The 26923-nt window shown below is 36.0% G+C and overlaps 1 protein-coding gene across 5 annotated transcripts in view; it reads right to left on the bottom strand.

Moving 5' to 3' along the window:
- Positions 1 to 421: 421 nt before the first annotated feature.
- The window catches only part of CCNT2 (cyclin T2), a 38671-nt gene continuing 12169 nt past the window's right edge, over positions 422 to 26923 (bottom strand). The window contains exons 3-10 of one of the 5 annotated variants that reach the window (XM_015109965.3): positions 20906 to 21034; positions 18838 to 18898; positions 15213 to 15275; positions 11913 to 12006; positions 11746 to 11791; positions 9987 to 10150; positions 5133 to 5203; positions 422 to 4605 (exon numbers count right to left, since the gene is read on the bottom strand). In XM_015109965.3, coding sequence (XP_014965451.1) covers positions 3187 to 4605; positions 5133 to 5203; positions 9987 to 10150; positions 11746 to 11791; positions 11913 to 11973 — 1761 coding nt within the window. In that variant the 5' untranslated portion in view covers positions 11974 to 12006; positions 15213 to 15275; positions 18838 to 18898; positions 20906 to 21034 and the 3' untranslated portion in view covers positions 422 to 3186. Of the gene's footprint in view, positions 4606 to 5132; positions 5204 to 9986; positions 10151 to 11426; positions 11792 to 11912; positions 12007 to 15212; positions 15276 to 18837; positions 18899 to 20905; positions 21035 to 26923 lie in introns of all 5 variants that reach the window. The other 4 variants (XM_028830656.2, XM_001097297.5, XR_001438529.3 and 1 more) reach the window with 4 other exon arrangements.

Raw genomic sequence — 26923 nt, 5'->3', positions numbered from 1 at the left:
CATCATGTTAGAAATTTCTTTTAGATGACTCTGAATAAGAACTTTAACCAGAACGAATCTGCACAGAGGAAGACCAAGGTGCACATTTAATTGCTTTCAAAGATAAATCTATGGCTGACAACAGGACTTTTTTGGTATTTACATACCTGCAATTAAGAAACTGTGAGGTTTTACCACTACAGACTACTACTGCCTGTTAAGTAGGCCTCTTAAGAATGTTTCAGTGAACAAATCACCCCTTTGCTTTGGTTCTGAAAATATCTATTTTGAAATAGCTAAGGCAAATATTTAGAGGGACACAGTTCAATATTGGAAAACTAGCTGGAAGAGGTAGAAGTAAAGCCTTTCTTTGCAACGTGCTTCTGTGTAAAGGTAACAAATCAGTGATCTAGGGAAAACACAACTTAAAAATGACTCACTCTTTTAAAGGACGTTCAAAGATAATGCTTTTTAATATTTCAAATATTGTTTTTAAAATCTCATCAAAAATGTTATCACCTTAACAGTACTTTGCACATGTGGAATTTCATACCTAAATTTGATTCTATTTTGGTTTATTTATGGCTACTTGCAAGAGTCACAGTAATAATGTCCACTCATCAGAGTCTTTTTCTTTGGTAGAGCCTAGTGGGACCAGGCAGATGAACTGTTATGCAAATGAGATGGATAAAACAAATTCATGATAGTATGAATTATAAGGGTTTCTGTTTAATGGAAATAAAACTTAAAAAGGATTCCATATTTATTCCCATTGTTATTCTGGAAGCTTAATATCCTGTTCAGGGGTTAAGGAGTTTGAATAGCTCACACAATCCTGTAAAAATGACAACTGGCTGCCCTTTAATAAATAAAGTCATTGTAAAGAATTACATTTACAGAGTGAAAAGTGAATACATAGCATTTCAAATTCAATTTTGGAAGTACTAATAAGTACTGACCCATAACAATATACACTAGCTATCTTTTTAACTGTCCATCATTAGCACCAATGAAGATTCAATAAAATTACCTTTATTCCCACATCTCAAAACAATTCTGCAAATTCTTAGTGAAGTTTAACTATAGTCACAGACCTTAAATATTCACATTGTTATCTATGTCTACTGAAAATAAGTTCACTACTTTTCTGGATATTCTTTACAAAATCTTATTAAAATTCCTGGTATTATCACCCCCAACTATACAGTAGCACAACCACCTTATGTAGTTTTTACATGATAGCTCTTGTAGAGGTTTCACATCTAAATTATCAAGAAAGCCCTTCCCTCCCTCATCTTGCACTCGCTTAATTCTATACTAGTCCTTGGATTATGTACCACTGTAAAAGTATAACTGTATCAAAATTACCATGTTTATGGATACAATATTATGCCATACAGAGCAACAAAGTTACATATAATGACAAAGATCACTAAAGTTATGCAAGACAAGAACAAATGTTAGGACATGCTACCTAGGCACAGTCCCTACAAAGAGGCTCCTAAGTACCCCAAGTTCAAATAACATTGACAAAATAAAGAACAATTATCTTTAAAAATTATAAAGCTATTAGATAATTGCTAAATAAAGGTAGAGCACAAGATTAAACTCTAATATTTACAAACTGCAACATACTCGAGTAAAATTACAATTGTGCACATATCAGTGGCTTTGTAACAAAAATACAGAAAAAAAAATTGTTTTCAGTTCAACAAGAGGTTGAATCCAATCAATCTCAAATATACTCAACTCAAAGATTTACCACAGAATAAATTCAAGATTAGCTGATAAACAAGAGCCATATTACTGGTGTTTAGGACAAAATCTAAACAAGTTAAAATCCAATGTTTGATCAGAAGTCAGATGACTGTGCAAACTTTACCTCAACAGAAATACACTGAGATGTGCAAACAAATGTAAAACCTCCACTAGTGGTTTGCCTAGGAGGCTGACCTCTTCTTTCTTACAGAGCTTCCTGATAACCATAACTATAAATACAGGTACAATGCACAGTCAGTAATCTTTTCTTTTTTATTTATTGTTAGAATATAAAAGAATTGAGAGAGCATAGGTTTAATTTCATTTTTATAAGGAAGACTACATTTACCTGAAAAAGAAATATGGCATCACACACAAACACGCTTCAGGGAAGGAGTATATTTAAGAATGTGGTGTCATTCTGAATGCTAAAGGAAAAGTGATCCCCGTTTACTGCTAAAATATGTAGTGTAAAATTCTTTAAAGGAAACAACTCACTAAGTCTCTACTAGGTAAGTTATTGTGAATTTAGTTTTCAAATCACAGTAATCCACATAACCATTATTAACAGCTCTGTTTCATAGAACTGCAACAAGCCAACAAACATTTAAATGCACTTCACATCAAGAGTATGTAAACTTTATTTTTTCCTCTTCAAGCCTTCAGAAAGTTAGGGGCTATTTCAGCAGCCAATCTGGTCAGAACCTCTGAAGGCAAAATTTCAGTGCCTCACAGTGTACGTGACCATCTGTGGCACTGCATACACATCTGGTAGTGAAGTGTCCCCTATCAGTGGCTTCCAGTAAGGCCTAGAGTTTAAGGTTAACGTAAAAAAGTGCCACCTTTGTTTTAGATTAGTGATGGACTCTGACAAGATAAAATAAAGTTATTCTGTATATTGTTATACTTACAAGCAGCTCCAATCCTGAGTATTTATGGTAATATCTAAACATACAAAAATGTATGTACATTTTTCTCCACTTTCTTGTAAACAGTTATCAGTATACTGTTTTATCCCTTTATCTTTGAAACATGCAAATCATACATACAAGTATAAATACACAAAAGAAAACAATTTACACTCATTCAAAAGCCAAGCAACAACAAAAAATAGCTACAGTATTCAAATCATAAATAATGAATGCTTGAGGCATCTTATATTCCTAGAAGCAGCCAGCCATTCATCCTAATGTTCTTAGCTGCAATTGTAGAAATACTGAGTTTTGCACCTTCCATGCTTTTACAGTATTTATAACACTATCATATGTGGAGATAAAGACTTGTTTACTATAATCTCTTCTTTTCAGAATGAAGAATAAAGCAGCACTTACAAATATTGAAGCAGTGGCAGCAACAGCAGGGGTTACCACTGCTAGATCAGAAGGAATTTTTCCATTCTAACAATTTTTAAATTAAAAAAGTAAAGGAAAAATTGACCTAAACAAATTATTACATGTTCATTCCTTGGGCACTTAACAGCGAGTCCAGCATGTCGAATGTGTCTTTGTAGTCCATATGCTGGCTGCTTGTACTGTACTCGTGATTGGCATCAGGACCGTTGGTCTCCACTGGCTTCTTGTCCAGTTTCACGAGGGTGCTGAGATGTCCGTAGCCCACCTGGTATGTGACAGGGGGAGGAGGGGGTAAGGGATGGTTAAAAACAGAGTTGTGAGAGGATATATACTGCTTAACAGAGGAGGAAGAACTAGATGAACTACCTGAACTTTTGGAACTTTTGCTCATTTTGGAGTGGTGGTTGTGAGATGCATCATTGACATGCAGCCTCTTCCTTGAAGAGCTGGAGCTAGAGGAAATGCCATCACTGCTCAGGCCAACAGGACTCCTCAGAACAGTGGGTGGTATTCCGTCGGCACTGTGTTTACTGCCACCACTGCTGCTGCCACTATGCGAGTGGGAATGCTTGTGGCTGCTGGTGTGGTGGCGGCTTGAAGGATGCTCCTTGTGCTTCTCCTTATGGTCTCTGCTAATATGTGGGCTTGAATGCTTGCTCTTCCCACTGCCTTCATCAGAAGAGCTGTGTCTTTCTGAAGAGGAAACTTTTATTTTCATTTTCAGTTCTTCTTTACTGGCGCTTTTATCAGTGGGTGGTATTGGAATCCGTAATTTCAGTGATCCACTCTTTTCCTTTTTATCTGCCATGTATTTTTCAGTATTTGCAATGGGTATTTTCATTTTAATGGGAGAAGTAACAGAACTGCTGCTGGCTGCCTGTGACTGCCCTTGTTTGTGCTGCTGTTCTACCTGGGCAGCTATATAATGATCCCTTACATCAAGATCAAGAGTTTCTAGTTTACGCTTTTCTCTATATTTGTCTAAAGACATTTTCTGAGGAATTATTCCTGGAGTAGCAGAAATTGGCCCATGGTGTTTACTGCTCCCTGCTTTATGAGTATATTCTTGCTTAACAGAAGAATGATCTGAAATTTTGTCAGGTCTGTGATGTAATCCTGAATGCAGTGATATAGAAGGTCCCTGCTGGAAGTTGATGTTGTACTGGCTACCAGACAAAGATGTCTCCTGTTTCTGTGAATATATCTGCTCTGTCCTTGCTGAGTCTTGATGTTGAGGCCATTCCTGGTGTGATGACAAACCGTATGAAGTACTTGGCATTCCTGTTGCTAGCACTGACAAATTATCAGATGTATGGCTGTCTTGAACAGAAATATTTCCTGAATTTAGAGGTACTGGTGCAGGGAATGCTGATGTAGATGGTTTCTGAAAACTTGGGTTTGTAGGCACACCAGTGACACTATCTACTAAAATGGAATTCTGGACCAAAGATGAACCAAGAAGTGGTGTCTCTGATACCTGTCCATCTACTTTTGGTTTCCTAGCCGCCTGATTAGCCTATTAAAATAAAACACAGAAGAAGCAGTGATATAGAAAAACAATTTAATGCAAATTTCTTGTCTTATAAAAGTTAATACATTAAAAACATTATATATTAAACATATGGAAATAAAATGACCTGGGGTTCAAGGTTTTAATGTTGCTAGTAAATAAGTGCCTCATTTAGAGGTATAAAAGAAAGCTATAAAAAACTAAAAACACCAATTTTAGAATCAGATACAAGTTAAATCCTAGCCCAGCACTTGAGAAAGTAATTTAACTTGTCTAGGCTTCAGTTTCCCCATTTGTAAAATGAAGAGGATACTTTCGTCATAATCACTGCGAAAAATTTTTTAAAAGTATAATGTACTTTAGCAAAGTCTACTGGACTCAGTAATTGAATATGTGAGTATATGTAACTTGAGACACGCTGAATTATTCAGGAATACGGCAAAGATTATTAAACCACAAAAATTCAAACTGGTTAGCTATGTAAATGTTACATAAAAGACTGAAATTCTGTTAAACCCTGTCAATTCTCTTACCCTCCAGTTTCGAATCTTCTTCAACCTATTAGGCGTTTTCTCCAATATTTGTAGAAACTCATGTGTTAGCTCTAAAAATAAAATTTAAATTTGAAACTTAGAAGGTGCCTTTAGGATTTAAACTTCTCTTAAGTGGGCAGTATTAAAAAGGAACGCTAGGAGTTCATCTACTTCACTTTTACCCTCCTACTCAATCCTCAGCATATACAGAAGTACACACAACTCTCAACCGGCATTTTCAAAGCTGAATCCTTTTGTAACGATTACTTTCCCTCCTGATTTTACTTGCTTAATTAGAATCTCTGGAAAATCTAGTAGCATTAAAAATAATCCCCCCCCAATAAAAAAATCTTCATTAGGCAAACAACACAGTGAATTTTTGTTGCAGGCAAGATCTATCAATAGATTCTTTAAAATTAGTGGACAAAAATTGGAGGAAAAAGGTTATTTGTAAAATCCCAACGTATCTTCCCCATGAAATGTACTAATTACAAAGAGAAAAAAAATAGTGACTTTAAAGTACAGAAACCACTTTAAGGATACCACTGTAACCAAGTGATCACGGTTGTCATTACCAGTTTTTGTACCCCTTGATATGATGCACCAAACAAGACCCAACCTACTTCTACGGTATTCTTGCTCAAAATACGTAACTTCAACATAATAATGAGAAATCATCAGACAAACCCTAACTAAGGAACACTGTATAAAATGACCATTATTCTTCTAAGTGTCAGTGTTATGAAAGACAAGGAAAGACTGAAGAACTGTCACAGACTGGAGAAGACTTGAAGGGACATGTCAACTAAATGGAACATGGGATCCTACAACAGGAAAAAATATGGAATAGTGAATAAAATATGTGCTTTAGTTAACAGTATTGCACCAATGTTAACTTCCTAGTTTTGATAATCATATATTGTTATGTAAGATGTCAGTATCAGGAGAAGCTGAAGGGTATACAGGGAACTATGCAATATTTTGAGTTTCTTTCTTTCTTTCTTTTTAAATAATAGAGACAGGGGCTCACTATGTTGACCAGGCTGGTCTCAAACTCCTGGCCTCAAGTGATCCTCCCATCTTGGCCTCCCAAAGTGCTGGGATCACAGGTGTGAGCCACCACGCCCAGACTTTTTTTTTAAAAAGGAAAATCCCTCCAACTATACTCATACTTCTTAGGAATCAACACTATTAATATATTAGCAAACTATCTTGGTTGTAATTTTTTCTATCAATTTTCTTAAAATTTTGATTACAATGAAATGACCCACTTTTCCATAGTAGTGTGGTTTTGATGAACTATAGTTTCATTCCCCCAAAATAATGTCATTAATAGTTACTGGCCACTCTCAAATATTCACCAGTCAAATACATTAGAATACCACATAATATTAATAATGCCAATTCAACTTCAATACTGGGGGAACCTCTATTAGTAGAGACTACAGGTTCATTTTGTAATAGCAAGCTTCTTTGTAAACTATTCTAAGCCAATGTTAAGATTGACAATTCAGACAAGCTATAATTTAACCATTAATCTTTCAAGATGTAATTTCCTTGACAATGTTATGACTAGTCCCTGCTAAAGTCTCATGAGCTTTTTCATCCAGTTTGGATGAAAAAAAACCCTAATGCCCAGACCTTCACTTCCTCATTTGAAAAGAAAAAGAAAAAAAAAAAAAAGACTATTTTTCTACTTTTGGGTCCAACATTACCAAAATTGTTTTGACTCAATTTCTGTAAAACTTGGTTGTAAAACATTAAATACACTTCAAGTTCTGGTCCAAAATCTGGTACACAAAATGTAAGCTTTGTTTTTCTTAAGTATCCTACTGTATTAAATTTTATAGCAGAAGAACAAAAGAATCTGTTAAATAATCCATTAATGTAATTAATTAGCTATATGCACAAAAATCACAGTATGTGCCTAAAATAGAGGCCCTTCTCTCTCAAAGCTACTGTCTAAGCCAATGTTCTTTTCTGGAACATAGTTGTTAAGTGATTTCAGTAAGTAATAATACTAGTATCACTGCACTCTTAAGATTCAGATAAACCTTCATGTCTTTTTATTTTTTTCCAGAGAGGGTTTCCTCTGTTGCCCAGGCTGGAGTGCACTGGCGTTATCACAGCTCACTACAACCTTGACTTCCCAGGCTCAGGTGATCCTCCCACCTTAGCCTCCACAGTAGCTGGATCTATAGGAGTGCGCCACCACACCCGGTTTGTGTGTGTGTGTGTGTGTGTGTGTGTGTTTTGTATTTTTAGTAGAAACGGGGTTTTGCCATGTTGCTCAGGCTGGGCTCAAACTCCTGTGCTCAAGATATGTGAGTGACTGCACCCGGCCACATCTTCATGTCTTAAATTTTGAATTGCCTTTTTGTGACTGACACAGAAAAAAAGGGCTGCAAAACATGGTGAAAGTCTTAACGTATCAGGTCTCCAAGATTCTTATTCAACTGCTCTCCAAATTAATAAACTTTACCTTTTTCAGAATGGAAATGAGGTAGCTCCTGCTGTGTCAAAAAAACCCCACATAAACCACAACCTAACCTCTGACCTAAAGTCAGGATAAAAGGCAGATTACTTTTTTGTGATCTTTTTACTTCAGCACCAGGTATATAAACTATTTTTGTTAAGATTATGCCTACTGGCCAGGCGTGGTGGTTCAAGCCTGTAATCCCAGCACTTTGAGGCCGAGGTGGGTGGATCATGAAGTCAGGAGTTCAAGACCAGCCTGGCCAACATGGTGAAACCCTGTCTCTACTAAAAATACAAAAATTAGCCAGGCGTGGTGGCACACACCTGTAATCCTAGCTACTCAGGAGGCTGAGGCAGATAATTGTTTGAACCCAGGAGGCGGAGCTTGTGGTGAGCTGAGATTGCGCCACTGCACTCTAGCCTGGGCGACTGAGCGAGACTCTGTCTCAAAAAAAGAAGAAGAAGAAGAAAAAAAAAGATTTTGCCTACTTAATCTTAATCTAGTGACTATTAAACTAAAACAATGATCTAGATAACCTGATTTTCAAGCTATAGAACAGATAAGCCCTCACTGAGTTTTAGATGTCATTTCAACTCATTGAAGATTTCCTTTCCTCTGGATAAACTCAGAAAAAGCCTCTAACAATTTAAGAAAAACATTATAATCATGCAGCAATAATACAGCATGAGACATATATTCTGGGATAATTTTTTCCAGGTGGAGAACAAAATAGAAAATAAAGGGATGAAACAAAGAAGCATATTTCACAAATAAGAATAGGCAAACTATGGATAATTGGCCAAACATGGCTGGTCATTTATTTTTGTCAACAAAGTTTTATTGGAACGCAGCCACACACAATCAGTTACAAACTGCCCTATGGCTGCTTTCCGGCTGCAATGGTATAGTCGTATAGTTGCAACAGAGACCTTATGGCCCACAAACTCTAAAATAGTGTTACTCTTTGCAGATCCCTATTTTAAAGAAACACTTCAAGCAGGGCATGGAGGCTCAAAAACCTGTTATCTCAGCCCTTTGGGAGGCTAAGACAGGTGGACTGCAAAACCCCGTCTCTACTAAAAATACAAAAATTATCTGGGCGTGGTGGCATGCGCTTGTGGTCCCAGCTCCTTGGGAGGCTGAGGCACAAGAATCGCTTGAACCCAGGAGGCAGAGGGTTGCAGGGAGCCCAGATTGCACCACTGCTCTCCAGCTTGGGGGGCAGAGTATCTTGTCTCAAAAAACAAAACAAAACAAGGCCAGGCACAGTGGCTCAAGCCTGTAATCCCAGCACTTTGGGAGGACAAGGTTGGCAGATCATCTGAGGTGAGGAGTTTGAGACCAGCCTGGCCAACATGGTGAAACCCCATCTCTACTAAAAATACAAAAACTAGTTGAGTGTGGTGGCTCGTGCCTGCAGTCCCAGCGACTTGGGAGGCTGAGGCAGGAGAATTGCTTGAACTCGGGAGGCAGAGGTTGCAGTGAGCTGAAACTGCACCACTGCACTCTGTCGCCTCGGCAACGGAGTGAGACTGACTCAAAAAAAAAAGAAGTGTTATCTGTTTTCTTTCTGAAATCTACAGTACGTGGTTAAAATGCCCTAATCCCAAGAATCTGCCATTTCTGGCCAGCTTCTTTTACTTCTCAACCAGAGGAATTTCTCATCAAAACATCCCCAAAATTCCATGCTCCTAATTAACAGAACACATACGCACAATTTCTCCTTGTGTATTCATATTTAACAATGTAAGGCAACAATGGTAATACAGAGCAAGAAACACAATCTCCTGAAAATCCCTTTAGTTTACTGCTTCACGGTTAACACTCAACTTTCAGTATACACATTTAAAACTCAACAGAATTAGTATACTTTAAATCACTATTCTTATCTTGTCAGCTTATGGAATTCTAAACCTTATCTATTTATTTTTTAAGTCCTGAAAAAGCTTTAGATATCTGGTGGTAGTTAATATATACCCAGGCTAGAGTAGAGCAGTGCCTTCAAGGCTTACTGCAGCCTTGACTTCCCGTGCTCAAGCGATCACCCCGCCTCAGCCTCCCAAGTAGCTGAGACTACAGGCGTGCACCACCATATCCAGTCAATTTTTAACATTTTTTTGTAGAGACAGGGTCTATGTTGCCCAGCCTGGTCTTGAACCTCTGGGCTCAAGTGATCCTCCTGCCTCAGCCTCCCACAGTGCTGGGATTACAGGTATGAGCACAGCTTCCAGATTCAATTCTTTTTTTCTTTAGGCTGATGAATTCTTGTTTTCATTCTGTTCATTTGATAGCGCACTGACACTTTCTATTGTCAATTCAGACAACCGCCAACTTAGATAAATCCAAATTGTTAAAAATGTATTTTCTCTACTTACCATCTAATAATTCTAGAGTAACTGTAGGATCCACATATTCCCACCAATGCTTTCCATCAGTTGATACAGGGATCTCCCAATTGGACCATTTGCAAGCCAAATGAATGCATACACATGCTATCACTGTTGGTTTGTACTGAAGACAGAAGGTTGTAAGATGCAGACTGTTGCAGAGCAGGTTTGAAAATGGAGAGCCATAAAAATTCAAGTATGTAAAACAAAGAAAAACATTTACCAGTAAGATTAGAGCAAAATTTAAACTCTATCTTTAAGTCTAGAGTATAAAACCTTATTAAATTAAAAGCTAAGTTATAAAATTCTAGTACTAAAAAATCTACATATAATGAACATTTCCCCTCACTCCCAACAGTATATTACTACTACTAATATATTAATATTTAAAATTTTGTTTTTACATCTAAAATTGAAGTATTTTATAAAAGGAGAAGAGGATAGTATATTTGCAATAATCACTATATAGATAACACTGTAAATTTTTTGTGGTATTTTTCTTTTGTAATGTCATGGTAAATATGTAAATGTAAAAATAAAGACTATTTGTAAAACTGACAAAGTAATTTCAATGTCACAATAATCAGGGATTATCCCATCTGATGTGGCTTAATAAGCATTTGCTTTCTTTAGTGAAGCAGAGAGAATTAAACACATATCTATGTAAACCTATGCCTTGTTTTTCGGCAAAGCCACAAAGGAAACTTACCTTTTGCCAAACAGCTTCAAGGCTCAATGTTATTAAATACTGCAAAAATACTACCTTTCTCCTTCCACTATATGCCAAATATGGGGCATGTTAATATGTGTCACAGCTGGTCTTTTCTAATCAAAGTTTCAAATTTAAGTCTTTTTATGTTGTTGTTCAGAATTACTGGGGATAGAGGTTAAATCCCAACAACAGATATTTGAGAAAATATAGCAGTATTTGCCAATCCGAAACTGTAAATAAAACTTATCAGTGTCACAAGAAATTAGGGACCCTACAAAGCTGGCGTGGTCCCTTCTCCCCAATGATCCACTCAAAAAAACAAATTTAAATCATTAATAAAATAAATACAGAACAGAATTATATATTAAAGGCTCCTTAAAACTATTCTTCCAGTTCAGTTTCAATGATGGAAATGTTATCTGATCAGCCATAAACGCATACCATTTTTTACTCTACATAAACTGAAAAGGAAGGTTTTTTTGTTTAAAAAAAAAAAAAGAAAAATTGTGTTTATGCAAATCCAGGCATGGATAGGACTTGACTACTTTTAACTTGCTACTAGTGGGTATTATCTGGAAAAAAATTTCAAATTACATAAATTTTATTTATTAAAAAAACTTTAATTAGAGTATTTTAAAGTTAAGACTGGATCAACGTGAAATTTTAAAAATTGTCATTTAACTATAATTGTAAACTGGAAATAGCTTTATACTTACCAAGTTGCTCGAATTTCTACGTTAAGTTTAGCTCTTTGTAATCTTTAGCTGCTATTCAGGCTACCAATTTTAGACTTATGCACTCACAAATCGAGAATATGTCATCAGAAAGCACCACTACACTTCACATTGTGCATTTAACCCCTCTGTGCCCAAAGTCCCTTGTACAATACACCGCAAAGCAAACAGGAAGGTACCACCACAGTAGATGGTCCAGTCTCCTGTTGCAACAAGGGTAAGAGACACATTGAGGGGGCCCTGCATTAAAGGAAGCTATAGTGTGCTACAACAGTGCAACAAAGAGGGTCAGGATAACAACCTGTTGGTAGCCATGAAATAGGATGTCTGTGCCAAATCCTTGCTTGCTGTAAGAAAAGAAAAAAAAAAACGAAGACAATACTATCAGCTTTAACGTGCTACCATCAAAAAGTTCTCAACACAACAAAAACTTCAAAGATTTGTACACAAAAAGTAAATTTTACTTACTACTTACAAATATCACAAGAGCGCCATCATTTTCTATACTACTGAAAATCTTCAACAACATTCACTCAAATGTTTCTTGCTATCCCCCAAAGATCTGAGAAACAAGCCGATTTGCTTTTAGCTAGCCAGTTACAAGGGCTAAACTTGTTACTAAGTTAAGCATCTAGTCAGCTAAAAGTTGCAATAAAGCATTCTCCTGGATTTAAAAAAAAAAGAAGAAGAAGAAGAAAAGATTTTGAAGTCTAATACAAAATACAAAGAGTTGCCTGCCAGACTTAATCCTCAGTCATATTTAAGTTGGCTTAAATACTTCCATCAAAACAAAACAAAACAAAACAAACCCCCACCCCACAAAACACAGAGCACGAACTGCTCAGTTTTTCATCATGCTATTAAGCATCAACAGAGAATAAACCTAGAAACAGCATACGGGTATAGACACAGGAGGCTCCACTGTAATTTATTTCAAATTACAGAATGTAATTAAAAGACAAACTTAGGAAAGATACAGGTATTCTAGGGAGGATCAGAATGCTTCAACACTGGTCCCCAACAGAAAGGCAATTTTTAATCAGCTTAAGACACTGAAGTTTTCCCTCCCCTTATTCTGCCTCTTAGTCTTCCCAACAGGGATGCCCTTGTTATCATTTCCCTTTTTCCCAATTACATCCACAATCACTGACACACCTTTCCCCTCTGCTCACCTAGGATCAGTTTATCTCAACTCCACCCCTCTAACAGTCCTCAAATTTCTTCCCCCCTCCCCTATTTTTTATTCATGGCACCTGTAATCCCTGCTGCCCCATGTGGATCATCAACATAAAGGTTTTACAAAAGGGACTGGGGTTTAGCAGAGTTGTGCTAAGGAAGAGTGTCAAAGCATCAGATGTCTTGGAGGCAGTGTGACTTTCCTGGTGGGGAGGGAAGGAGAAATCACAGAAGTGAAGGTCCCTGTAAAATGACATTAGCCAATTCTGCAGCAAAGTAGCATAATATCAACTTTCTCATCTCCAGAGGGGGGAAAAAGACTTCACAGAAATCAAATTTATTTTCCCCTCCCCCCCGAATAAAAATACGTAGAGAAGGAAAAAATAATAATTAAAAAATGCCATTAGCAATTTTCACCTAGGGATGTATCTAAATTCAGTGATCTAGAAACAGTCACTGTGCAATAGAGAAGAATAGAGGGGAAATGCTGTTAGCTGAAAGTTGTAAAAGAGTAAAGGAAAAAAAAAAAGACACTAAAACATGAAAGAATACTTTTAAAATGGAGTGATATATATTCTATCGTTACCTGAAATGTTAGTCAGACAAAATGACATTAAACATATACATGGTTTGTACTCAAAGAATCAGTCACATTTTAACATTAACAACAACAAATAATCTGGTCTAAATATTTTGTTTTGGATATATCAAATTTGTAGTTTTTGTAAATGTTTTAAAAGTTACTATTTCATTTTTCAAGTAAACTGACTTCATGTCTCTCTAGAATTTTTAGTTGTAGGAGAACATGTACAAAAAATATTAATCTCTGATAAACAATTTAAAGTTGACTCATTTCACAACAGTAACCTGAAAATCCAATTTCCTAAGTTAATATTCATAAGTAATATTTTTAAACATATACTCCCTTCGACTAATGTTAGGCTCTCAATTTAAAGCAAATTATATGGCTACAATGCTTATAAAGTTTAGCTTACCCTTTTTCAAGTTTTTTAAAAAAACTAACCCTTTTTTCTTAATTCAACATCTACAACTAGTTATGTATACAATTCTATGCTATACTGTAATATTGACATGAAAATGTGCTATAAAACACACTGATATAACCACGAAGAACAGGAACCACAGTTAAATATGCTCTAGCTTACAAATGATAATGTATGCTACTACAAAAAATACAAATTGAATTTTCAGACGTCCACTTCCTAATGATACTATCAGACAATTTTTAAAAAATTGTAGCCACTAACATAATAAATCATTAGGTACAAAATGAATTCAATTTAAAATGAATAAAATGTGAGAATACTTAGATAAATACTAAAAACACAAGACTTTCAAAAGTCTTACTCATTTTGTTTAGGATAAATCTAAAAAAGCTTGGTAGTAAATGAATGAAACTGCAAAATTCTATTTTCAAAAAGGAAGTAACAGAAAATGGCACACTACAGGTCCCAAGTGGCTGCTATGAATACATTAACACTTGAAATGGAAACAGGAAAGTAGAAGTAAGAAGCAGAACAACATGCAACTGTGTAAAAAATGTTTCTAGGGACACAACAGATATATAGGATTTATTCAGGAGTAGAAAAATGCTGTATCAGATACTACTAGATACTTTACAAGCAGTAAAGCAACACTTTTAAAAAGTACTCCTGTTTGTAAACAAGAGGCTTAACAGGCACACCACAAACTATATTTTTTATGCCCTATAATTATTTCTCCATTACACATAAAAAGGAAATCACTTTTAGTAATGTCAAAGACCCTCGAAAAATACATTGAATCAATTTTAGTTTGCCCAAACGAATATGGGCAAAACACTTCCCCCCAAAAAATAACTTTTTGAGATAGGGTCTCACTCTTGTTGCCCAAGGTGGAGTGCAGGGGCATGATCTGGGCTCACTGCAACCTCAGACTCCTGGGCTCAAGTCATCCTCCCACCTCAGCCTACTGAATAGTTGAGACTACAGGCGTGTGCCACCAAACCAGCTAATTTTTGTGTTTTTTGTAGAGATGCGGTTTCATCATGTTGCCCAGGCTGGTCTCGAACTCCTGAGCTCAAGCAATCGGCCTGCCTCAGCCTCCCAAAGGGCTGGGATTACAGGTGGGAGCCACCATACTGACAAATCTTTTAACAAAGGCAATTTTTATCTGAAAGGCCTGAGATTGGCCTCAAAATTCTTCAACTATTATCACTTTTCAAAAAGTCAAAGTTTGACACAAACCTAAAATTAATATTGTTTTCTGGACCTATGCACTATTGGCCCACACCTGACTGAGAGAGCTCAATGGGGGATGGATAGAGTACTAATACTTGGAAGCCCTCCAAAGTTTTAGTGAAATGAGATTCTTACCTATGTTTAAAGGAAGCTAACATACCAGGTAGAATCACAAGTAGAAGTAGATGAATAGGCAGATGTAGAGCACTAAAAAGTAATGCTTAAAAAATGACATTTCCCCCTACTTTTAATGCAACCTAACAAAAGGATAGAACAACAAAATAGCACCCAAATCAATTATAGATAATAAAAAGCATTAATACTTATCTTAAAAGTTTTAAGGATCACCTACCTCTTACTAACTGGGTACATTTCACCACATCTGTGTGTGGGTGTTCAATGGTGATCTCAAAACCTGAAATGATAAGCACTTTTTTTTCCAATCACTTACCACTACAATACTTGCCTGAGAAATGCCATAAACATATAATATATTCTTCATTATTAGGAAAAATCCAAAATTAAAGTTTCTCATCACTGACATTCTCATTACTTTTCCAATGACAAGATATAATTTTTCAAATACAATGTCTCAATTATGAAAATAAAGTTAAAAGACCAAGGGTAAATTTGTTTGAAATTCTGAATTATAAATGATTTGGGATTATTTTAAAGTTAAAAACAAATTAAACTCCTGGCAAATACAATTGTTAAGCTGGTCCCACAATTTAAGGATGGAATTCAACTACGTAATATCTTTCTTAATATTCCAAGCTTTCTTTCAGAAGACATGAAAAGCACATTTTTCATAAACATTAACTGTTGGGCCACAGTGGCAGAAATGAGCTTTTAAATGATATGGCACTCTAGATCAAAGGGTTTCAACCAGTTATCTTATAACTATACTTCATTAATAATTAAAATCATATGACAAACAAACCCTAGAGGTCTCATGACTGCTTAAACTACTGTTTCTAATACGAAAGATGAAATGTTTAAAAGCTTTCAACGTGCAATCAACCCTTAGGTGTGGCAGGATTTCTGTTTTTATTAAAAGTGAAGATCACATTTGGTTGTCTTCAGAAGCAGTAAGTAAATAAAATCCTAACAAATGGGTAACCAGATTTATAAAGTTGTTGTGTGGTCTATATATAGTTCTACTGCAATTAATTATGCAAAATACTTTAAATAAAGCCACAGAGGCATATCTTCTAAATTCTAATGTTCCCCTTAAAACACCGTCTCATTCTCTGTGCCTAAGAATATGTCATAAACAATATGGATATTACATTATGATTTTATATAATAATTGCATTATATAATGATTTAAAATTTTTCATTTTCAATTTTTTACCTAAATGAAATTTATATAATTTTGTAAAGTAAAACAATAACATGGTAAATCATTGGATTTGCAAGAAATAAAACCCTCACTTTTTTGGCATCTTTTCATTTTATAGAAACTTCAAAGAATTTACAGTTGACCTTTGAAAAACGCAGGGCCTAGGGGTGCCAATCACCACACAGTTGAAAATCCACGTACTCTCCTAAGACTTAACTATCGTTGACCAGAACCTGCTTACCGTTGAAGCCTTACTGGTAACATAAACAGTTAATCAACACATATTTTGCATACGTATCATATACTGTATTTTTGCAACATAGTAAGCTAAAGAAACTATTAAGAAAATCATAAGGAAGAAAAAATGTATTTACTAGTATTAAGTGAAAGTGGATCATCATAAAGGTCTTCATAGTAGGCCAAGGAAGAAGAGGGGTTGGTCTCACTGTCTCAGGTTGGAAGTCACAAAAGGGGAGGCAAGAGAGGCAGGCAACACGTGGTGTAACTTTACAGAAATATACCATAATTTCTGTCTTTTGCTGGCATTAAATTCTCTGGCTTTAGATCCTTCACCTTCCCTTTGCTTTAAGCTTCTCTCCAATCATATTAGAGTCCATAGGTATACCCTTCTTATAGCAATCCTACATTCACATAAAAGCTGCATTTTCAATATGAGATAAAGTGCAAGGTTTTTGTGCCTGCTTGTATAGCTGCAGTGATGGCGTCAAAAATGTCTTTTTCTTCTTTCACACTGAACCTTACACTGGATTCATTTATTTTGAAATGGTGGGCAACTGTAGCTACAGACCTCAATCTACAATACATATCAAACAATTCAACTTTTTTTTGGTAACATCACAACTTTTATCTGCTTCTTGGGAGCACTTCTGGCATCACTTGAGGCACCCTGTATGGGTCCCTTGGTGTTAAGTTTTCAGTTTTGCACTAAATACGGTAAAAATATGCCAGAACTTCTTTTACTGCAATATGTAACTTACTGGAGAGACAAACTGTTCAGAGATAACAAGTGTCACACAGCATTTTAAGTGGATACTCATAACATGTGAGCTCATTGCAATAGCAACAGGAGGTGGCTACAAAATTATCACAGTAGTACAGTTATGTATGTATTAAAGTTAATTTTATGTACCTTTACATTTGTTTGTTTACATTTTCTCTTAACTGCGAATACAGCCACATATGCTCTGTGCTTGTGTGCCTAAGTTTTTAAAATTTTTATCTTTTAAAAATAGATTTATGTATATTTTATGGCAGTAAATATTAAAATAGACTAATATCTATATATATTTTATGCATTCATGACATATCCAACTTTTTCTTAATTTTTTCAATATTTCTAGGCTACAGTTCACCTACAAGCTTTTCAAATTGTTGCAAATTTCCAATTTTCCAGTATTATTTATTGAAAAAAATCCATGTGGACCAATGGAGTTCAAACCTGTGCTGTTTGAGGGTCAACTGTATATGTATTTCACACAAGCTAGTTTTATAATGAAGAGTCTGTCACAATGGGAAGTTGTGACTGATTTATCACACTTCTATGCAACATCTGGGAATGGAATAATAAATTTAAAAAATGACAAATTCACGATATGACTCAGATACTATTCCACGGCCACAGAATGGAGGTATGAGAGGTACAGGAACTTTTGCCCAAGTTTACAAAGCAAATCAGAGGCCTACAGATTTTAACTCGGATCTCCCCAAAGCCCATGTTCTTCCTACCACATCCTAGTGGGTTCTTCCAGAAGTAATGTATGACTTTTGATAAGCCATCACTTTCTTAGGCCTCAATTTCAGTAAATTGAGTAAGGTGAATGAGAGTAAATGAACTTGCATACAAAGATACACTTTTAAAAAAGGACGACCAACATTTAAATAATTACTATGTCACATTAAAAATCCTGATAGGCTGGGCGCGGTGGCACATGCCTATAATCCCAGCACTTTGGGAGGGCAAGGTGGGCGGATTGCCTGAGCTCAAGAGTTCGTGACCAGCCTGGGCAACATGGTGAAACCCCGTCTCTACTAAATTACAGAAAAATAACTGGCGTGGCAGTATGTGCCTGTAGTCCCAGCTACTCGGGAGACTGAGGCAAGAGAATTGCTTGAACCCAGGAGGCAGAGGTTGCAGTGAGCCGAGATTGCACCACTGCACTCCAGCCTGGGTGACAGAGCGAGACTCTGTCTTAAATAAATAAATAACTAAATAAAAATAAAAAGGCGATATACTCATAAAATACTGACTGGAAGCTCAAGGAGAACAAGGATTGCTGTGTAGGTTTGTATACATCACAATCATATGAAACAGCCCTAAAGGACCATTTTACTCTCCAGTGCAAATCCAGAGTGAAGCATAGTACTTCGTACTTCAACTACCGGAAAACCTAAGAAATCATACTGTAGGGTATGTTTACCATTCAATTTAATTATGCCAAATGAAATTAAATTCTAGAAAAGTAATTTCCTTATAACCAGGCAACGTTATTCTGGTCTAAAACCTGTTTTAAAGTAACTTTCTTCAATAATACAATTATTTCAGAAATCTTTTCACTTATTTAGAATGCTTTAGGGAAGTACACACAAAAAGCCATTATCTGATGTAAGTACATACCTAGAGTTTGTAGCATTATGGTTTCAAGTATAACCAGTTCTTGAGTCTGTTGAAGGTAAGCCTGTCAGATAAAAATATTATCAAATTGATTAAAATAAAAGTAACATTACTAGACTACATGAATGTTACATCTTGTGAGAATTACAGGTTGATTACAAAAGAACCACAGTAGTTTGAAAATATGGAGAAAATAAATTGAGGGTGACAGAGAAAACCTGTATTCTGTGGCAAGCCTAAACTGAATTACTTTCTGTAATAGGAAACAAACAGCAAAAAACAAGAAACTAAACAATATGAAAGGGGGCAATTTAATTGAAAAAAGGAGATGTGCACAGTCTGTAAAGTGAAACAACCTAGGCATTGGTGCTTCAAGAGATATTAAAGACAGGAAGTCCAAGTCAATTAAAAACATCAAACTCAAACCTGCCTTTAACTCAAACCTGGCTTACAAACTCACTCTAGGACATTTCATGTGGTAATTCCTCAAAAGTCACAGTAAGTCAGTGAGTTAATTTTAGAATTAACTTCCCTGCCACCTTAGAAATTATCAAACATACCAAAATAATGTATCTCATACCTATGGGGACATAAATACCAGAGAACCTCCTTACTCAATTTCAAGAAATTTTATCTACTACAATTACTCTGGAAATAAAGGATATGAAAAATTTACTGCTGTCCTATTCTGAAATCATGACAATTGAACAAAGTGATAAGGAAATACTATATTACCGGTATGAATATACCTATATTCATTTTTTTAAGGACATATTGCTAAAGCCAGAGAGTAAAAGTATCTTTCATTTTATTTATGCTCTATTTTGAAAGGTCATTGGGCTGACTTTTAGAACACAATTTCTATTATTTAAACGTACCCCAAGAAATAGTTCTGAATTTGTACAGTTAATAGAAACTGTAGGAATTATCATTAAATAATGACAAACTATTATTTAATGGCTACATTAATAGTTTACTCCCTTAAAGCCAACATCTATGATAAAACTTGCCATTAATAAAATCAGATATAGTTCCACTGAAGCTTAAATTAATCTGGACTTTGAATTAACATAATCTGTTAGTCATCCAATAGGTAAAGGTTCCTGATTAAGTAACTCGGGATGCTAGAAAAAAAATTTTTTTTTTGAGACTTTTTTTGCTCTTGTTGCCTAGGCTAGAGTGCAATGGTGTGATCTCGGTTCACTGCAACTTCTGCCTCCTGGGTTTAAGCGATTCCCCTGCCTCAGCCTCCCAAGTAGCTGGGATTACAGGCATGCGCCACCACGCCTCGCTAATTTTGTATTTTTAGTAGAGACAGGGTTTCTCCATATTGGTCAGGCTGGTCTCAAACTCCCGACCTCAGGTGATCTGCCTGCCTCGGCCTCCCAAAGTGCTGGGATTACAGGCATGAGCCATTGCGCCTGGCCGAAAATTTTTAAAGGGCCACAATTCTAACTTCCATCTTAAGATGTCAGAAAAATTTAAAATAGTTCTTTCAAATAAGGTCTATTACAATGTTGATGATAAAGTTGTCTGGAAAGTAACATTACTCTAGGAAAATTAAAATACTAAAAAAACGCTGCTCATGAAAGCATAACAAAATGCAGCTTTATGTATCAGAGATAAGTAGCAGTACATGCATTTAAAAAGGAACAATACTTTAAAAAGACTACTCATTTAGGGGTAAATTCAGAAGATTTTCTGTTCCTTCATCTGTTGACAAATTAAGGGGTTATTTATAATGTGGTCTCAAATACAGCTTCCAGTGGAGGTGATAGGGCTTACCCTCTACATGTATCATAACTGAACAACAAAATGTGAAACAAAAGTATCTTTGAATCAACAAAGCATCTGGAATCAAAGCCTTCTATAATTCAGAATGACATCCAAATTCATGAACATATGTGAAATGTTTTTCTGCCAGACTGCTTCCTGGCATTGCATTCCTAAGAGGTAATAAAATAAGCAGCATTTGGAAGGCAACACTAATTGAACTGTATTTTTGTTAGGCCTACATTATGAAAAAGTTTCAAATTTACAAAGAAAAATAAAAAATCCAGTATTTACATACATCACATTTAGTATCCAGCAGTGGCTCTAGAGGATGAAGACAAGCATGTGCTACTTTGATAACATGTTCAAGTTTTCGAGCCTGTTCTTCCACTTTTGCAGCCAAAAATAATGCAGTAGACGATATTATCTGCAGAAAAGAGAAAACTCTGGTGATTTGAAAACAAATACATTTCAAAAAACTCTGTTTTCTTTTTTTTTTTTTTTGAGGTGGAGGTTTGCTCTTGTTGCCCAGGCTGGAGTGCAGAGGTATGATCTCGGCTCACTGAAAGCTCTGCCTCCTGGGTTCAAGCAATTCTCCTGCCTCAGCCTCCGGAGTAGCTGGGATTACAGGCGTGCACCACCACACAGGCTAATTTTTGTATTTTTAGTATTTTTGTATTCACCATGTTGGCCAGGCTGGTCTCGAACTCTTGAGCTCAGGTGATCCACCTGCCTCAGCCTCCCAAAGTGCTGGGATTACAGGTGTGATGGTCACCGCACCTAGCCCAAACCCTCTATTTTCTAAGGGGGGAAGCGTGCAAGGAGGGAATGCAGTATTAATAGTATGAACTGTGAGCTGGGTATGACAAGATTGATGTAATAGTTTTAATAAAGTTATTAATTAAATAGAACTAATCTATAAAATGTTTTATTCGTTTTGCACATAGAACAAAGGGGAAAAGGGAAAAGACATACTAAATAAGTTGACTGAACATACTAAAAATGCTAAAGAGAAAGTTTAAATAATATTAATTTGCACATTGTGGAGGCAAAGAAAATAACTCAAGCAAAAAGATGATGCTATACACGAAAAAAAAAAAAAAAAAAGATGAAAAGCAGATCAAGTATACCCACTATTCTTTCTAGGCACAAAGTCACCATTTTCTAGTACTCTTTTAAATCAAGCAATGATTCATTGTGTGGCTTTAACTGCCTGCCTTTATTAGCTTCACTATCTTGTTGAAGGAACAGAAAAAGCACCGAGAGGGCAAAATAAGGAGGATTCTGAACATAAAATTGTTACTTAATTATCTCTATTACTACTTAACTATAGCAATAATGAAAGCAGCTACACCACCAGGATATAAGCATGTAATATAAACCAATAGTAGAAACTTTGCCAATCAGAGATCCAGAAATTAGCTTTTTTTTTTTTTTTTTTTTTTTAGCTTAGTAAATTAGGTCTTTGGGACAGAAGTATAAGAACACAAACACTACAAAGATATTGACTAAGAGAAACATCAAGTCTGAATATGTACCCCAAAAGCTAATAATAAACCAAGTTAACTGTGGACTTCTTAGAAAATAGGCATAAAATAAACTCAAATAATATTTTAAGATTACATTCAAGAAATTTCCCATGAGAAGACAATTTCTAAATGTCAAGATTTGAGTACCCATTTTTCAAGAGATGAACATCTGAGCCTCACTGTGCCTTGGGGGGGGGGGGTCAACAATTACTGTACAGAAACAATGCTAAACTGGAGGTGAAGAAAATTTCTGATAGAGGGACAGTGGATCCTTCCGGTACGAGGTCTTTTTAAACGTAATATGAAACTTAATCACTGGATTTAGGATCTGAAAAGGATCTTTCTAGTTCAACTGCATTTGCAGATGTGTAAATGAAGTAAAAATGACTTCAAGAAGTTTTCCTTCTGCTATATCTTTAAAACAGATGTAAAAAAGAGTTTGGCTCCCAAAAACCAGAAATAATGTTACCTTAAAACGAATGAATAATTTTAATTTGAACTTTCAACTTATTTCTTCCTTTTAAAATGACAACAAGGACAGGCTTAGAAAAACTGAGAATGCTCAAAAGAGTAATTTAGTCTGGAAGTAGCTTGAACACACAACAGAGTTCTTTATTTGTGTTCCTAGTATTTAGCACTATGTGGCTGTGGTTCAATTTGTTGAATGAATGAGATATGGATAATATATAACGGCACCAATATTAAATTCAAAGTATTCCAAATGCCACTATAAAAATCTGAGAGCCGATGCCCACATAATACATTCAAGAAAATGAAGACACTCTCAGTTTCCCACAATCTCTCATTTATTATCATTATTTATGTCTAACAGGGGAATGGCTAATCAAGCCTTCAAATGCTAAAACTATTTGTCAGAGTGAAGCAATAGAGGCTCAGGTCAAAAAGCCAAATTAGACCGAATTTAGTACTTAACTTCCTTCCTGTCAGATGATCCAGAATTTCTCTTATTTGCCTAAAAGACACTGATCAAGAAATACTTGCCAACTAAAGACTAATACCCAACACTTTTCCAAAGTTCCTGGTGAAATCCACTAACTCCATTCACATTTCCTTCTCTATAACCTGCAAACATTTTCGTCCATCAAGGCTGTAAAACAAAACAAAACACCTTTTTAGATAAATATTTTGTGAGTATCCATGCAAAGCTTTAATTTCAAGGCTGATTAAGGAAGGTGATCAAACTAGGTACTACTGCTTTTTGTATGGAAGGTGATTTTGTTGTGAGGCTTAAAAGAATTCCAAATGTTTTGGGTAACAGAAATATTACTAGTTGGTCCATAGCTTTTAAAGGTGAGCAAACTTTTGAAGCCAAGAAACATTCACTGGCAAGCTTGGTTCAAGCCAAATAATTCACACTAGTATTGTTGGAGGAGTACAGCTGGTTCAAGTAACCAAACAATTACAAACTGAGATTCAGTTCACTGAGGACAGGGACCATGCACTATTTATTTTTGTATTTTGGACCTAGTTTAATAAACTTTCCCAAATTACTCTAAACTGAAAAAAGTAAAAGGAAGTTGATGTGAATAGTGACTAGAATTGTTTGAACTCTGAATAGTGTCATGAGTTTGTTACTCTAGCAGATATATAACTACTTTAAGGAAATGTAACATTCTCAAAACAAGACAAATTTCTATAGAAACATATCATACAAATCATGGAGAGGGAAAGGTAGAGGTGACAGAGCCAGCTGCAGTCGTGCTGCCTCAAGTGGAATCTTGGCTCTGTGATCTGACTAGCCTAGACAATTTACTTACTCTCTTTGTGGCTCAGTTTCTGCATCTGTAAAATGGGAGAAATATTAATAGTCCCTGCTTGCAAAGTTTTGTGAGGATTAAATGAACCAATATACACAGGACTTAGAACAGTGCTCCCTAGTAATATGACTCAAATATTACTACTATGTTGAAAAATTTTAAAAATTGTGCATTAATGTTGATTTTAAATTTTAAAAACAATTTAACAAGTGTATTTTTAAAATTCCCTTCTCTCTTGCTCACCTTCTTCCTTTCACAGGTAAACTTAATTCTTGGAGGGTCCTGCTGCAGTCTAAGCAAGCATATCCAAACACGGAAGTTACGATACTTGCCATTACTTCAATGATTTACATCCGCATTACTTTCACTCCTTCTCTTTTTTATTCCTTTTTGTTTCCATTCCTACTTCTTGATCTGACTCCCTTCCTTCTCCGTTTTTACTCATCCTGCCCATTCCTGGCTGCTGTCTCCCTTCTCTGCTCCTGATACCCTTACTGCTGATATTCTTCACTCTCCACTGCTGGTTTCAACCTTGATAACGGAGGCAAGGTCAGGCTTAGTTAACAAAAAGTCTGGGTAATTTCTAAGTCACCGAAGATGGCTGTATTCAGTTTCAATGAATCATTCCAGTCCTTATTCTCTTAATATTAATAATTAATCCTGTGCAAACACTTTGTGGGTGCATTTGTATTTAAGAACTAGCCAAAGCTATCTGATTACTCTTCAACATTAAATCTCCCAATCCAGGAAAACCCCAACAGAAGCAAATAAATGGCTTCCAAGTTTGCTTTTCATTTACTATTACCAACATGTTCATTCTAACCTGTTCTTCTGTTTCATCTTTAGGTTCTATAGGCTAGCGAAGCCATTTTCTCCCCTTGCCCTTAATTGCCTTAAACACCCCCATCCAACCCCTGACTAACTCTAGGATAACTATTTTCAGTGCCTTGAAAAGGACTTACTTCATTAACAAATACTCAGCAAGCTCTAGTCATCACAGCTCAGAATTTTGAAATTTCTTGTTAAGGCTATAGTTTAGGAGAAGGGATAGTTGTATAACTTTACTATAGGCTTATAGAAAGGTCTTAGAATAAGGAAAGGAAAGTAGAGGAAAGACAAGAGAGGTAACAGGCTCACAAAGAAGAAAGTGGAATAAGTCAAAATGCCCATTTGTTAATTGGTATTTGCCAAGCGTGAGCCTATCAAACTAAAATTATAGCACATTATTAAAAAGTGGTTTGAATCCTTAATTATGCTGCACTAGAAACACCAGCATTAAGGAATTGCAGAAAATATTATTAACCCAGTGTGGCATTTTAGTTGTTTTCTTACTCAAATAATTATGTATGAGTGAAAGACTGACGTGAAAGAAAATTTATATTAAAAATTTAAAAAAAATCTTCAAGCTGGATGTTAAGATACCTAATTACATTTAAAAGAAAGCTGGCTTAATAACAGTCCCAAAATATCAGTATTCAATATTGCTGAAAAGCAGTACTGATTAAGAGAGTAAGGCTTGATTTCCATAGAGTAACTACATTATACTTACACAATATACTAAAAATGGTTAACATAACCGGCATTTAAAAAATTATTTAGTGGGGAGTACCTCAGCATTATGTTTCTAAAAAGAAAAAATATTGGCTGAGCGTGGTGGCTCACGCCTGTAATCCTAGCACTTCGGGAGGCCGAGACGGGCAGATCACCTGAGGTCAGGAGTTCGAGACCAGCCTGATCAACATGGTGAAACCCCGTCTCTACTAAAATACAAAAAAATTAGCCAGGTGTGGTGGCACACGTCTGTAATCCCAGCCACTCGCGAGGCTGAGGCAGGGGAATCGCTCGAACCTGGGAGGCAGAGGTTGCAGCGAGCGCCACTGGGTGACAGTGAGACTGTCTCAAAAAAACAAAAAAGAAAAAATGAAAAAAATCAACTTATAAAGTATACTTAGTATTTCATAGTTAAGGCTCTATCTACTCTCTCTTACATAGACACGGCTCCTAACAGCCTACAATAAATACTAAAAAATACCACTTTAAGTCCCAGCTACCTGGGAGGCTGAGGTGGGAGGACTGCTTGAGTCCCAGGGTTTGAGGCTAGCCTGGGCAACAGAGTGAGTGAGATCCCTTCTCTTAAAAAACCAAAAGGACAAAAAATGACTTATATAGTATTGTGAAACAAGAACATTAACATTGCATAGGCATTCAAATATACTACATAAATGTTACAAAAGGCCACTTTCCTTCGAACAGATTATCACGAAGATGGCAGTACTCCCCAAATCTATCTACAGATTCAACGCAAGCCCTATAAAAATCTCAGCTCCTTTATTGCAGAAACTGATGAGCTTGATCCTAAAATTCACATGGAAATGCAAGGGACTAAGAATAATCAAAACAATCTTGAAAAAGCACAAAGTTGGAAGACTCATATTTCCTGAATTCAAAAGTTAAAAGACTATGTGGTCTGCATAAGAGGATGGAATAGAATTCAGAGTCCAGAAATAAACCCTTCCATTTATGATCAATTGATTTTCACTAACAATCCCAAAAGAATTCAGTGGGAGAAAGAACTCTTTTCTCAGCAAATGGTGCTGGGACAACTGTATATTCAAATACCAAAAAAAAAAAAAAAAAAAAAGAGATGGCGAGGTGGTTTACGCCTGTAATCCCAGCACTTCAGGAGGCCAAGGCAGGCGAATCACGAGGTCAAGAGATCGAGACCATCCCGGCTAACACGGTGAAACCCGTCCTCTACTAAAAATACAAAAAATTAGCCAGGTGTGGTGGTGGGCGCCTGCAGTCCCAGCTACTCAGGAGGCTGAGGCAGGAGAATGGCGGAGCACGCAGTGAGCCGAGATCACGCCACTGCACTCCAGCCTGGGCGACAGAGTGAGACTCTGCCTCAAAAAAAAAAAAAAAAAAAAAAAAAAGAAAAGAAGTCAAACTCTTATTTACGTCATACATAAAAACTAACTCAAAAGGAATCACAGACCTAAATGTAAGAAC

The sequence above is a fragment of the Macaca mulatta genome, chromosome 12 (assembly GCF_049350105.2).
Source record: "Macaca mulatta isolate MMU2019108-1 chromosome 12, T2T-MMU8v2.0, whole genome shotgun sequence".
In the NCBI taxonomy this organism is placed as follows: domain Eukaryota; kingdom Metazoa; phylum Chordata; class Mammalia; order Primates; family Cercopithecidae; genus Macaca; species Macaca mulatta.
This window is presented reverse-complemented; position numbering and strand designations above follow the sequence as displayed.